General features: G+C 56.5%; 1 protein-coding gene across 1 annotated transcript in view; it reads left to right on the top strand.

Annotated features, from left to right (window-relative positions):
* Positions 1-14,971, top strand: part of ARHGEF18 (Rho/Rac guanine nucleotide exchange factor (GEF) 18) — a 122,733-nt gene that overhangs the window by 94,628 nt on the left and 13,134 nt on the right. Inside the window, exons 19-24 of the mRNA XM_006902676.1 lie at positions 2,005-2,255; positions 3,153-3,278; positions 5,074-5,191; positions 6,297-6,545; positions 9,128-9,204; positions 12,051-12,229. Of these exons, the coding sequence (XP_006902738.1) occupies positions 2,005-2,255; positions 3,153-3,278; positions 5,074-5,191; positions 6,297-6,545; positions 9,128-9,204; positions 12,051-12,229 (1,000 nt within the window). The remainder of the gene's footprint in view (positions 1-2,004; positions 2,256-3,152; positions 3,279-5,073; positions 5,192-6,296; positions 6,546-9,127; positions 9,205-12,050; positions 12,230-14,971) is intronic.

Raw genomic sequence — 14,971 nt, 5'->3', positions numbered from 1 at the left:
ATGGTCAGTGCTCATGGTCACTGCTTACAGTGAGTGCTGATGGTCACTGCTCACGATCACTGCTGACGGTCAGTGCTGACAGTCACTGCCCATGGTCAGTGCTCACCATCTGCTTCCTAAAGGCAGGAACTTGGAACCCCCGGCTTTTCTCCTGCACAGGGGCATCATCAGCAGGACTACCTGACGGCCGGCGGGGGGCTCGGAACAGCGTAGACCGGGATGTGGTTTGATTTCCTTAGAACATTTTCCAGGAGTGAGAGTGGGCTGAAGGCACAGCAGCATATCACCCTGTTGTGTTGCATATGCAAGAGGTTGTTAAACAGTATTCATGTGGTTCAAGAAATGTTACACGCTCAAGGCAGCATCCCCTGCACACCTTTGTCCCAGCTCCACACCTAACCAGGGTTATTTATCTACTTGAGATTTTTCCAGGGTTTCCCTTCCTCTGTTTTACACAAAAAGTACCACTGTGTCTGTATTGCTCCATGCCTTGCTCTCTTTTCAAAATTCACGGTGAAATAGACGCCACATAAGATTTAGGGTTATGAGGAAGAATATGGCGTCAGTCAGGAAGACTCATCAATGAGCTGTGATATGCAGGTGGCACAGCCCTGCTTGCTGAGACTGAGGAGGGCCTGAAGTGCTTGCTGCAGAAAGTCAAAGACTGGAGTCTTCAATCTGCATTTATTCAAGAAAACAAAGATTCTCACCACTGAGCCAATTGGCAGCACCATAAAAGGTGAAGAAGAGATTGAGGTTGTTAATTTCAGCTTGCTCAACTCCTCAGTCAACACTCTTGCAACCAACGGTCAGGAAATCAAAAGATTAATTGCACTGGGAAAAGCTGTTGTCAGGGACTTCTCCAGAGTACTGAGAAGCAGCAATGTCAGTGTAGAGAATAAGGTGCACCTGACTCAGGCCATGGTCTTTGCAGTTACATACTGTGCATCAGAGAGCTGGACAATGACTGAGGAGGAGAGTAGAACAATTGATGCCTTTGAATTTTGCTGCTGGAGAAGAGTCTAGAACATACCATGGACCTCCAAGAAAACAAATAGATCTGTCTTGGAGAGGGTGAAACCAAGTTTCTCCTTGGAGGCTAGGATTTTGAAGCTCTGTCTCACAAACTTTGGGCTCATGGCCAGGAAGAACCAGTCCTTGGAGAAGGACACCATGCTCGGAAGGGTGGAAGGACAGCTCAGGAGAGGAAGACCCTGGATGAGCTGGATTGATACAGTAACTGGGGCAATGGGAGTAGGTGTGTCAGAGTCTGAGACTGGCTCAGGACAGGGCAGGCTTCACAGCTGTTGGGGTCAGTATGTATAAGTCGCAGGCAACTTGATGGCACATAGCAGTAGTGCATTCATAGTGTTGTACAGCCATCACCACTGTCTAGTTCCAGAACATTCCCATCACCCCAAGAGGAAATCCCATTTACGTTAAACAGTTGCTCCCCTTACCCCAGCCTCGCTTTACTTCTTTTTTCTTTAATCCCATCTTGGGGGTCTTACCCCGTCCATTGCTTCGGCCTCTGGCCGCTGGTCTCCTATTGCTGTTTCCCATCCTCCTTTGTCTCTTTCTGCTGTCAGAGACAGAAGCAAAGCTGCTGTGCGTCACTTTGCAAGTGTGTGGTTGTGCAGGTGTATCAGTTGCCGAGATTCCCAGAAACAGGGTTGCCGAGTGGGAAGGTGCCTGTGCTTGTGGTTTTGACAGATGTGGATGGTTTACCTTCCAGGCAGGTCATGTGGCTAGTGGGCCCACCAGCTCAGGTGGGACTGCTGGAGCCTCTGACATGGGCTGTATTCCCACCAGCCCCATGGGCGACTGGGCACTGGAGGTCTTCTTTGCGCTCCCTCCTGTCTGGAGCAGGGCTGCAGGCCTCCCGGTGCAGCGGGGCCTCCCTCCTGTCTGGAGCAGGGCTGCAGGCCTCCCCGTGCAGCGGCTGAGTCCCTGGGCTGCAGGCCTCCCGGTGCAGCGGCTGAGTCCCTGCCCGTGTCCCCGCAGAGCTGATGCAGACGGAGATGCACCATGTGCGCACACTCAAGATCATGCAGAAGGTGTACTCCCGGGCCCTGCACGAGGAGCTGCAGTTCAACAGCAAGGCCATCGGCCGCCTCTTCCCATGCCTGGACGACCTGCTGGACATACACGGCCACTTCCTCACGCGGCTCAAGGAGCGCCGCCAGGAGTCCCTGGAGGAGGGCAGTGACCGCAATTACATCATCCAGAAGATCGGGGACCTCCTGGTGCAGCAGGTGAGTGCACTGGTGTGGGGCCTGGGGTCCACCACCCCCAAGGCCCTCCAGGTCCTGGGCACTGCTGCCCGCGGAGGGGGTCCACAGCCCTTCAGGTCCTGAGCACTGCTGCCCACAGTGGGGGGTCCACAGCCCTCCAGGTCCTGGACACTGCTGCCCACGGTGGGGGGGTCCACAGCCCTCCAGGTTCTGGACACTGCTGCCCACGGTGGGGGGTCCACCACCCCCACGGCCCTCCAGGTCCTGGGCACTGCTGCCCATGAGGGGGGTCCACCACCCATATGTCCCTCTGGGTCCTGGTTATGCTGCCCACTAGAGCAAGGGTCCGGGGTGCACCACCCACACACCCATCTGGGTCCTGATTACACTGCCCACAGGAGCAGGGGTTTGGGGTGCACCACCCATACACCCCTCCAGGTCACGCTGGCCACAGGAGCAGGGATCTAGGGTGCACCTCCCACACCCCCTGGGTCCTGGTTGCGCTGCCTCAGGGGTGACACTGGCCCTGCCTGGGAGCAGCACGTGTCCACATAGTCACGCTCAGGCCCATTTCTGGAGCAGCAGCCCCTGCAGCAGGCCTGCGTGCTGTGTCTTGGCTGCTTGCTGCCGTGGATTTTCTGGTCTCTCCTGGCGTGTTTTTTACTTACTGCCTCAATGAATTAGAATTCATGAGAAAAATAAAACATCTGTTAAACGCACCAGCCTGTGGGCGCGGTAAAGGCCTCAGCGGAAAGCTGGCTCTGTGACCACTCTCACGTCCTGGGGTCCAGTGCCCTGTTCTGAACAGCGCGCCCCTGTGGGTGGGAACAGGAGCTGAATGCACTGAGTGTGGGGTTCAGCATGGGAGGGGCACAGCGAGCAGACGCCCTGGCCGCTCACCCCGCCCTTCCCACCCAGTTCTCCAGCGAGAGCGGAGAGAGGCTCAAGGAGAAGTACGGCGTCTTCTGCAGCAGCCACAACGAAGCCGTCGGCCACTACAAGGTGCTGATGCAGCAGAACAAGAAGTTCCAGAACCTCATCAAGGTAGCAGCTCGTGTCCTGGCTCGTGAGGAACTCACTCTCTGCTGTGGGGTTTTGCCTGTGGGACCTCGGGACAGTGGGATACAGCCGTGTTCAGTCATGTCTTCGCTCTGTTTGTTTGTCACCACGAGGCCTCTGTCATTAGAATCTTGCATAGAATCCTGAGGAAGAAAGCGGGTCCAGTGGTTTATTCTTCCCATGCCAAGGCGGCCCTGCTGTGGGGCCTGCTGACCGACACTGGGTCACCCAGGCTATTTGGTGACACACGTGGTCTGCCCAGTGACCTCACCATAGCATCTCACTCTCCCGAGCTGTTGAGCTCACTCTCACACATGACAGGGGTGGGTGGGAGTGTGTGTGTGAGAGAGAGATAGAGGACCATGCTCCACTGGACATCAGTGGTAGATTGAAACACTTTTCTTCCCAGATGTCTTTGCATGGCCTTGAACTACCAGCCTTCCAGTTAGTAGCAGAGAGCACAATCATTTGCACCACCCAGAGAGGGCTAGGATGCTGAGAAAGTTTCAGCAAAGCTTCCAGACTAAGGCAGACCAGGAAGAAAGGCCTGGTGATCTGCTTTAGAAAATCTTATTGTTGTAGTTATGTGCTGTCGTGTTACAGCTGACTCATAGCTGACCCCCCCCCAGTGGATTTTCAGAGGCAATAAATCGCAAGGAGGCGGGGGTGAGGGGGTGGAGGAGCGAGGAAATTGCCCACCTTTCTCCTGCAGAGCAGCTGGTAGATTTGAACCATGTCCCTTTGGGTTGGCAGCGTGACTCCTTACCACTAAGCCACTAGGGCTCCCTGAGAGAAATGAGACTCTGTGGACATAGTAGTCTGGCACTCACCGATCTTGGGGGTGCACCGGTGTGCGTGTGGTCAGTGATACCTAAGGGCAGCACGCTGGGGTCCTGCCGCCCAGCCTCTGTGTGGAGTGGGGTTTGTTCAGGAGCTGTGGCCTGAAGCCAAGAGCTCTGTGTTCTTTCTGTTTAGTTCGCGTACAGTCGCAGAGGGTGTATGTGAACACAGTCACTTTGGGGCTTATGCTCGTGGCCAAGGCACTGGCTACACCGGCTGCACCGTCTGACGCCTAGGGCAGGGCCTGAGTGGTGCGGAGGCCTGTGGTGCAGCTGGAGGGAGACAGGATCGCAGAGCTCCAGGCCACTCTCTGGCCTCTTGAGAACCAGCTCTTGGTGATTTAGGGCATTCCTCAAACACACGAGAGCAGGAACAGAAGAGCAGAATGTGTGGAATGTTCTGGAAAGTACAGGGAGTTGCTTCCAAACACTACCAGGAAGTGACTTCAGATACAGAGGCATTGGTTCTTAGCCAGAGGGGTAAGGGGCCTCAGAAGCCGGAAGGCACTCACCAGTGTATTCTGGAAGTTTCTAACAGCTGTTAGCCAGGGTTAGGTAAGGGGGGGGCGGGGGTTTGAGAGAGAAGTTAAAGAGCAGAGAAGGAGTGGGTGCATTTAGACAAATGTCAGCCAGGGTGGAGGGTGTGCATGTGTATCTTATTAGCCAGAGTGCACGGGGCGTGTGTGAGAAAGAGGTCAATTTCAACCACCGTTAGGTGAGTGTGTGTGTGTGTAAGAGAGGACAGGTGTTAGACAGTGAGGGGGAGGGGGGCTTGTTTATGTAGACAGATGTCAGCCATGCAGCCGTCAGGTGCTCGTCCCCATCTACAGCCTGCCGGCACCCCAGAGCAGAGAGAGGAAGGAGCCCCCACTGCAGGGACCGGTCATGACCAGTGTCCGGTGGTGGGATGTTAACGTGGCTGGTTTTCCCCCACTTTCCAGAAAATCGGCAGCTTCTCCATCGTGCGGCGGCTGGGTGTCCAGGAGTGCATCCTGCTGGTCACGCAGCGCATCACCAAGTACCCGGTGCTGGTGGAGCGCATCGTGCAGAACACGGAAGGTATGACACTGTCCCCCGCCGCCAGGGCAGCCCAGGCCGCCGACTCCCGTGTCAGCGGCAGCCTGGCCAGACCACCTCCTGCCCCTTCCAGCTTCCCCAGTGCAGCACGGCCCAGTGCAGAGTCTCCTGGTGCAGGGGGGCCTGATGCAGAGTCGCCCGGTGCAGGGGGGCCTGATGCAGAGTCGCCCGGTGCAGGGGGCCCTGGGGTGCAGGGTGGCCCAATGCTGGCTAATGGAACAGCTACAGCGCTGAACACCCTGGACAGCTCAGTGCTGGCTACTTGAGCCCCTGTCATGCTGAACACACTAGGTCTTACAGGGATCACAGGTGTGGTGGTCAGCAGGGGCCAGGTGTGGTGTGCCCACTGCCATCCCTTAGCCTCTACAGAGCCTTAAGTCATCATCAGCTGCTAACCAAAAGGATGGCTGTTCGGAACCAGCCAGCAGCTTCACAGGCTCCTAGCAAACCCCATGGGGCCCTTCCACCCTGTCACAGGGGGTCTTATCTGAGACAACAATCTTTAACCTCTCCCCAGCTGGACGGGACCAGACACTCAGTCCTGCTCCAGGGAGTGGATGAGCAGATGGATGGCCACTGCTGGGTGATCCTAACAGAGCTATGACCTCACTGTCATATGGAAGGGCTGTGCCCAGAGCCAGGCGAGGACACAGGGTGGGCTCACTGCCCAGCCCAGAGTCCAGGGTAGGAGTGCTGACCTCACCTCCCACGGCCCCGAGGGCCTGTGAGATGAGCAGAATCCCCCAGTCAGGGAGGAGCCAGCTCTTGGCCATGGCAGTATGTGGGGGAGCCCTCTGTGAGGGGCCGGAGGGCATGAGGAGCAGGCGCCCTGTGGGCCACGCCACACGGGGCAGTCTGTCACCTGACTCTCGCTCAGTTGTGTGGTACACAGAAGCTGTGTATCAGTGAAAACCAGGCGCAGGGCCATTGCGTTCCTCTCAGAAGCGTTCACGTTACTTCTCGGGAGGTGATAGGTGGAGGGTCGCTCTCGACGCCCCTCTGAGCAGTGGCCCCATCGAGCCTCACGCCCCCCGTGAATGTGTCCACTGACACTCGCAAAGAGAGACGTTAACTGTGTGTGTGGCAGCTGGCACCAAGGATTATGACGACCTGACGCAGGCCCTGAACCTCATCAAAGACGTCATCTCACAAGTGGACGCCAAGGTCAGCGAGTACGAGAAAGGCCAGCGCCTCCGCGAGATCGCCGGGAAGATCGACTTCAAGTCCTCCAGCAAGCTCAAGAACGGGCTGACCTTCCGCAAGGAGGACGTGCTGCAGCGCCAGCTGCACCTGGAGGGCACGCTGTGCTGGAAGTCCACGTCGGGGCGCCTCAAAGGTAAGCCCACCGCGCGGGTGCCGGCTGCCACTGCCGGGCTTCGTAGCTCCCGGGGCCCGTCTGGTATCAGTGGGCTCGGTTTGGTATATGGCGTCTTGGGTCCAGTGACCCCATCCATCATGTAAGCAGATGCGGGCTCCCTCCTGGGTTGATGGGCAGCATCTTCAATTGGTGGGTGCCCTCTTGGATCAGTAGGCACTGTCTTGGATCAGGGTACACTGTCTTGGCTAAGATGAGCCCCATCTTGGATTGGTGGGTGCCCTCTCGGATCAGTAGGCACTGTCTTGGATCAGGGTACACTGTCTTGGCTAAGATGAGCCCATCTTGGATTGGTGGGTGGCATCTCGGAACAGTAGGCACCAGACTGAATTAGTACGCTCCGTCGTAGACAGCCGAGCGCCATCTCAGGTTGGCAAGGGGCATCTTGGATCAGCAGCATTCGATTGGTGCTGTCTTGGGTTAGTGGCTGTGCAGGCTTCTCCTTGGATTGGTGGGTGGCCTCTCGGGTGAGTGCAATCTGGACCAGTAGGCACTGTCTCGTGTGAGTTAGCACCATCTTGAGAGGGCGGGCCCCCACATGAATCAACATCATCTTGAATGGGGGGTCTCCGTGATGAACTGGTGGACTCTCGAATGAGGGGACCCCGTCATGAACTGGCAGACTCTCGAATGAGGGGACCCCATCATGAACTGGCGGACTCTCGAATGAGGGGACCCCGTCATGAACTGGCGGACTCTCGAATGAGGGGACCCCGTCATGAACTGGCGGACTCCTGAATGAGGGGACCCCATCATGAATTGGGAGGCACTTGCTGACAGAGACCCTGCAGCCTTCCTGCTTCCCGGCAAGAGGAGGCCACATGCCGAGGCAGGAACAGCGCAGGCAGCCGGGGCTGTGGCAGGCACTCTTTGTCCGGTCTTGGGAAGGCACGAGCCAGGAACGCCCTTCAGCAAAGAGGTGCACTGAAGTGTTGGCTTTAAACAGAAAGCTGAGCCGTGAGCTTCACCACACCCCAGGTCTGGCGGAAGCCTTGAGGTCACAGCCAAGCTTAGCTGCAGTCCCTGCGCAGTCAGGTCCCTTTCCTCGGACCAGGAAGGACCCCTGTGTATGGAAAGCACCATCAGGGCCGCTGACTTCAGTGCCCCCAGGAGCCCACTCAGCATCACGCCGTGCACTGCCTTACAGACCCACGTCACCGTCCCAGGACTCACCCCCAGGGCTGTCACCTCTGGACGGGTCATAATGAGTCCCTTAAATACCCAGCTGCTGTAACCGAAATCCAGCGTGCTGTCCAAGGCAGCACCTCAACCCGAGATAACGTGCGCCAAGAGGACAGACGGTGGCTGTCACAAACAGAAGCTGCTTTTCTCCTAGTTGAGGAGTCTAGGGAAGGCTCCCTGTCTGTCCCGGTGGCGACCCTTGGCTCAGCCTTGCTCTTGACCCTGGCGCCCATGGGTCCTCCGTAGTAGTCATGTGGCCTCTGTCGCCCCCGTTCACGTTGCAGTCACTGCCCTTGGTCTTTGATCTCTCAGAGTGAGTGGGTTTAAGGCACCCCCTGTCCTGATAGGGTCTCATGGGCAAAACCAGCACAGACCCTGTTCCCGGATGGAGTCACATCCACGCAGAGAGCAGCTAGGATTTCAGCACGGGTGTCTGGGGAGGAGGAGGACACAAGACAGACCATACGCTCAGCTGCTTCTTAAATTGAGTGGGTGTGTGTTCAGCGAACTTAATACTTTCTTTGTGCCAGGAGGAGCTCTGGGAGCTTAGTGATGTACCGAGCTGCTAACCCAAAGGTTAACAGTTCAAAACCACCAGCTGCCCCATAAGAGGAAGGTGGGGAACCTCATCATATAAAGATGGACAGCCGTAAAGGGTCAACATTGGTCAGAACTAACTCGACGACAGGAGGGTGGGCTTGTCAGACCCCAGGGGAATGTGGGCATCATTTCAGATCAGCCTGTCACAGGAGAAAGAAAAATAAGCAATGAAAATGAATTGTTAGAAGTGCCGGTGATTAACAAAAGAAAGGGAGGCCAGGTATCTAATAAGGAAGGGGTGTCAGGAGAAGCCCCCCAAGAAAACAACGCACGTGTGTCCAGTAGGACATTTAGTTCAGGGCTTGCTTACCAAGCTGGGGGTTGGGGGTGCAGGCCTCCGGGATATGTTTTGACGGGGACACGGCCCCAAGCCCCTGCCACACAGGGACTTAGGGCTCGTGACGGACATGGGTCACCATGGGAGGAGGCAGGAGGCCCTCGGGCAGCTCAGGTCTAAGGTGGCCTGAAACAGAAACACAGAGTGTCAGTTCATGCTGGAGAAACCCGAGAGAGTGACCCAGAGATACCTGACCAGAGGATGTGGCTGGACCCAAGAAGGCCATCCAGGGGACACGTGGCTCTGAAGGGGTGTGACTCGAGGGTCGCGGGCCAGGCACTGACACAAGGCCGGTGCTGACCGGGCAGAGAGGAAGGAGGCCTCAGCGTCTCCAGTGTCCACAGTCTTCCCTCGGGGACGTGGTGGCTGGCCTGCTGGCCAGTCCCCACGTCAGGCCCACGAAGCCCCTGTGCTTGCCCCGCAGACATTCTCGCTGTCTTGCTGACCGATGTCCTGCTGCTGCTCCAGGAGAAGGACCAGAAGTACGTCTTTGCGTCCGTGGTGAGTTCCCGTCCCTCCCCGGGCTGCTCGTGGGACCTGGTGCCCCACAGCCAGCTGGTCAAGTAGAAGAGGAGGAGGGAGAGGGTGGCAGAGCAGGAGAGTGACCCATGTGTCGCAGGCCCGCCCAGGCCCAAGCATCCAGCTGGGCGAGAGCCAAGAACGAGGGTCCTGGCCGCCTTTCCTGTTGCCCTGTGTCTTTCTGATTCTTCCTGTCATGAGCACATACAGTTCTCATGGGCCAGGTTTCTTGCAGGAGCCTGTCCCTCTGTCCAGGGGGCTGCTGGCTCTGTCGTGAGGCCCTGGGCTTGATGCACCAGCCCGTGCACTGTGACCGGGGGACCCGGAGCCCACTGGGCATGTCTCACAGAAGCACGCCCCACCATACACAAACCCTGATAGAACCCAGCTCCCGGGGCCGCCGAGACCCTGCTTGCTTTCTGGGTCCACCTTGAGGGGAAGGCAGCCTCTCTGATGAAACTCATAGCTTTGGGGTTCAGTGATAAAGTGCCCCCTCCCATGTGGGGAACCCAGGTCCCATACCTGCCAGCGCACCTTCCTCACTCCCACCACCCATCTGTCAGCAGAGGCTGTGAGCTGTGGTGCTAACCAGCTTCAGCGGAGCCTCCACACTAAGGGAGACTAGACAGAAAGGCCTGACAATCAGTTTCTGAAAACCAGCCCATGGTCCCTGTGGGGCTCAAGGGTCTAATCCTCAGATCCTGAGTTGGTGCAGGACCCTCCTGGGCTCCCCACCTTATGCAAGAGGTACACACAGCGGGCCAGCCCATCTGCAGCCATTAGGAGAGTTGGGATCTTCCTCAGATGTGTCAAACAGCTTTTCTAGAAGTTTCCAGGTTTCCTGTACCCCCCACAAACTGGTTCATGCTGTCTGGTGGTCCAGTATCACATGCTGTCAGATCTGGACCTAGATGGATCAAGGTCTGTGCTATCAGCCCTGTGGAACCAGTCACTGGTTCACACGACCCACGCCCGACAGAGCAAAACGTTGCCCAGTCATGTGCCCTTTCCACGTCCGGCTGTGGTTTCCACGGTCTTATTTTCAGAAGGTGGCCAGGCCTTTATTCCTAGTTTGTCTTGGGCTGTAAGCTGCACTGAAAGCTGTTCAGAATCCTAGCAACAAGGCAAGCTGTCTTACATCTCCAGAGCTCCACCGCAGATGGCGTCAGCAATCAGAACTTCACCTCGTTCTCTCAGCTCAGGAGGCCAGAAGGCCCACTGCCGCCCTAGGGGCAGGCCCTCCCTCGCTCAGTTCTGGAGGCAGGCCCTCCCTCGCTCAGTTCTGGAGGCAGGCCCTCCCTCGCTCAGTTCTGGAGCCAGGCCCTCCCTCGCTCAGTTCTGGAGGCAGGCCCTGGTTTCCTTAAGCATCCACAGGCCTGGCACTCCCCAGACATTTTCTGTGTTTTGACCTTCCCATCGCCAGGACCTGGGTCCCTACAACTTGCTACGTTCCTCTCTTCTCTCCTGTCCCTACCAAGGTCCCCAGTCCTGCTGCCTTTCCGCCCCCTTTATGTCTGTGAGATAAAAGGCATTACAGGAAACACCCCAGAGAGTCTCTTACACGGTGTAAGGCTGCGATCAGATTGTTGTTAGTGCTGTCACATGTGACCCTTGGTGACCCTGTGAACAGACCTGACCCCTGTTCTATCCTGCACCATCATCATACTTCCTAATATACTGAGCCCATTGTGGCAGTCGCTGTGGCAGTCCACCTGGTTGAGGGTCTTCCTCTCTTCTGCTAACCCTCCACCTTTCCAAGCATGATGTCCCTCTCCAAGGATTAGCCTAGCAGCATGTTCACAGCTTTAGTCTGCTCGGCTCCACAATCAACACTCTTAGCGCCAGCAGCCAGGAAATTAAAAGACGTGTTACGATGGCAATGTTTGCTGTTAGGGACCTCTCCAAAGTACTGAAGAGTAAGGGTGTCTCTCTGGAGACGAAGGTTCGCCTGATACAGGCCATGGTCTTTGCAGTCACTTGTTATGCGTCAGAGAGTTGGACAATGACTAGGGAGGACAGAAGGAGAGTTGATGCCTTTGAGCTGTGGTGCTGGAGAAGAGTATTGAGGTTGCCATGGACTGCTAGGAAAACAAACAGATTCATCCTGGAGAGGGTTAAACCAGGCTGCTCCTTGGAGGCAAGGATTCTGAGGCTTCGTCTGACATACTTTGGTCATGTTGTAAGGAGGGACATCATGCTTGGGAGGGTGGAGGGATGGTGCAGGAGGGGAAGACCCTCTGAGATGGATTGATTCAGTGACGGGGGTAATCGGGATGGGTGTGTCAGAGGCAGTGCAATTGGCACAGGACAGAGCAGAGTTTAGGGCTGTTGTGCATAGGGTCTCTATGAGTCGCAAGCGACTTGACGGCACATAACAACAAGAACAGCAGCATGCTCTAAGTACATGAGACGGAGCTTTACCATCTCTGCCGTCAAGGATTAAGGGCGGTTTGGTCCACCCTTAACCCCCTCACAGCTGACTGGTTGATTAGATCACAGGGATCATTGCATAGCTTCCACATTACGGCATTACACACTTATATTTTGGGGGACACAGTTCAATCTGTGACACAGGCCTCCCTCCACTGACAGACAGGTGTGGCTGCATGTGAAATGCCCTGACCTGCAATCGAACTCTAGTCTCTTGTGTGGAAATCATCACAGCTGCTACCGCTCAGCCATCAATGACCACTGCCATCTCAATAGTCTCTTTTCCCCCAGCCCCTCATGGCGGAATGTGTCTGCCCTGCATGGACATAAGCAGGCTGTGGGTCTCGCACCTCCGCCTGAGATTCAGATGACCCTCTGTACCCCATTTGCCCACACAGGACTCGAAGCCACCCATCCTGTCCCTCCAGAAGCTCATCGTGCGCGAGGTGGCCAACAAGGAGAAAGCCATGTTCCTCATCAGCGCCTCGCTCCAGGGGCCTGAGATATACGAGATCTACACCTCCTCCAAGGACGAGCGCAACTCCTGGATGGATGAAATCCGCAGGGCTGTGGAGAGGTGGGCCGGCCGCCCTCACCCACCTCCGCTGGGCCAGCAAGGCCGAGGAAGGGCCAGCCGAGGCCTTGCTGGGTTCTCGGAGTCTCCCACTGACCCTGGCGGGCTGTCCCGCACCCCAGTCTGGGGCCAGGTCTGTCGGAGCAGGCCGTGTGCCCTGACTTTCCGACACCAGCCAGGCCAGCCCTCCCCATTCTTCCGGGTCCACCTGGCCAGCAGGCAGGACGGGGTGTCCAGCCACAGAGCTCAAGCAGCCTTTGTGCCCTATCCTCTTGTGGGAGGGTTCCCCAGATCTTGGCCTGCTCACAGCTCCCTTCCTGCCATCCCCAGACTGCCCCGGGCTGGGCTGGCAGCCTCTCCCTGGGCAGTTCCCCAGTGAATGGGCAGCCCGCTGGTCAGTGAATTTACTGGTCTATCCCTTTCTGTCGGCGTATTGATCCATCAGTCTGTCGACCCTCTGGTCCTCCGGTCCATGGTCCGTTGATACCTCACCTCAGTCCACTGCCCACTGTTCTATAAGCCCGTTGACCTACGGGCCCTCAAGCTCTTTGACCCATGCTCCATCTGTCCACATCCGCCCACCAGCCTTATCTTCCAAGGAGCCTGGCTGCTCCTGTCCTGACATGGTCAGTGCCCATGGCTGCCTACGTTGGAACTGAGCACACACTCGTGGGGCCACACGCCCCTCTCGTTTCCCCTGCTCTGTTGACAAGCTGACCCCTCACCACACCAAGGATGCCCTCACTCCTAGTTGTACTATTGATCCCCCAGCACGCATTCTCAGGGGTCGGGACCCGAGCGACATCCCCTTTGTATCGCCCTCTGCCCACAGCTGTTCAGGTATGGAAGAGGGATCCTTCAGCGAAGCCGATGAGGAAAGGAAGAGGATTGAGGCCCGGGCCATGAGGCTGAGGGATTTTCAAGGTAAGAGGATCAGCTGGGACCTCGGTGTCCACCCAGCCCTGGGCCACCTCCACCGAGCATGGCAGTGGGAGCAGGTGGGAGCTGAGCCCAGAGATGGGCACGTGTCTGTTCTGGGTTGGACTCTGCCTTGGATGGCACACCACCCCACTGGTGACACTCCGGCCAGCGCAGGCTGCCCCGTGCACGAAGCGCTGCCCAAAGCCAGGGTGTTTTCTGTGAGTGCTCAAGTCCAGGAGCTCAGGTGAGCATTTGGAGTGAGGCCGTGTGCAAGGCAAGGACCTTTCCAGAGGCTGCACGGGCCTCCTGGGCGCTGAGGGAGAGGGGATCGGGGGTTCAGAGCCCTGAGTCACACCCAAATCTGATAGTTGTCGCTGAGATCTGAAAGAGAAGGACGTCCACTCGGGATCAGGATCCCAGCTCACAGCTGCTGTGAGCGAGACCATCTCAGCCACCTTGACACAACATTGGCATCACCCACACAAGTGACTCGTCAGAGGGGCCCCCATTCGGTCAGGAGCCAGGCTCCACCCATCCTCACCACGGTGGTTTCTGTTCTGGAAGCGTTGGCCAGGCTAACAAGGACGAAACAGAAATCTGATAGGCTTCCTGGGCTGGAGATGACGATTATAATTTGCAGCCGAAGTCACTTGTCAGAAAATCCAGCAAGGACCCACTAAAGAATGATTGGAACTAGTGAGAGTTTAATCATTTAATTGAAAGCGTTGTATATTTACTAGCAACAAAGCACCAGCGTGTAAGAAAAGTAATTCCACTCAGCCGCAAATAGAAGTTATCTAAAAGGCCATTTAAAAAAAAAAAAAACTTAGAAATTGTTATTGACTCAACTTGGGCTCCTCGTGATTCCACAAATGGACGGGCCTGTCAGTGCTTCACATGGTTTCCAGGGGCTGGTTTTGGGAAGTAGGTTGCCAGCCCTTTCTTCTGAGTTGCTGTTGGGTGGACTCAAACCTGCATCCTTTAAGGGGAGCTCTGGTGGCCTAGTGGCAAGAAGCTGCACTGCAATCCCAGAGATACGTGGTTCGAATTCACCAGATTCTTTGCTGAAAAAGGCGGGGCCATCTCCTCCTGTACCAGTCAGATCCGATTTGACAGTGTACACACACACACAAACAAAATAATAAAAAAAAATTTTTTAAAATAAGCAACAAACCTGCAGCCTTTAGCGGAGCACGTTTGTCATTTGCTCCACGCAAGGCCTCTAACAGATCAGCCTCTTGTAAATTCTCAGGTGGCCCACTGTCTGGTTTTACAAGTTTAAAAAGAACCTGAGTCAGGCTGGCTGCTCACTGGGTTTCAGCTCACTGAGTTTCCTTTTCCCGGGGCTTTTGCAACAATGTATCACAGACTGGGTGATGCCTCCAAGGGAGATTGCCCCTCCCCACCCAGGGTTCCCTTGACTAACACATGCCTCCCTCAAAGCTGCACCTGGCTTTTGTCTTTTAAAGGACACTGCTTAAGTAGGATTAGGGCTCCCGATGCCTGACCCCACAGGAGGAGGGCCAGACCTCTGTGGGAGGGCCTGACTTGACAGAAGGGCCTGATTCCCCCTACTTGAGTGCCTGACCCCCACAGGAGGACCCAGCTCCCAGAGGAAGGCTGGATCCCCACAGGAGTGCCTGACCCCCATGGGAATGCCGGACCCCACAGGAGGAGGCCTCAACCTCTGTGGGAGGGCCCAGCCTCCACAGCAGTGTCTGACCCCCCCCCCTTACTTTAGAGCCTAACCCCCACAGGAGGGCCCAATCCACAAAGGAGAGACTGACCCCCACACGGGGCCCAGCATGCTGACTCTGCCTTGTT

This window comes from Elephantulus edwardii, unplaced genomic scaffold, assembly GCF_000299155.1.
Source record: "Elephantulus edwardii isolate Elephantulus edwardi_28Jun2011 unplaced genomic scaffold, EleEdw1.0 scaffold00438, whole genome shotgun sequence".
Lineage (NCBI taxonomy): Eukaryota > Metazoa > Chordata > Mammalia > Macroscelidea > Macroscelididae > Elephantulus > Elephantulus edwardii.
This window is presented reverse-complemented; position numbering and strand designations above follow the sequence as displayed.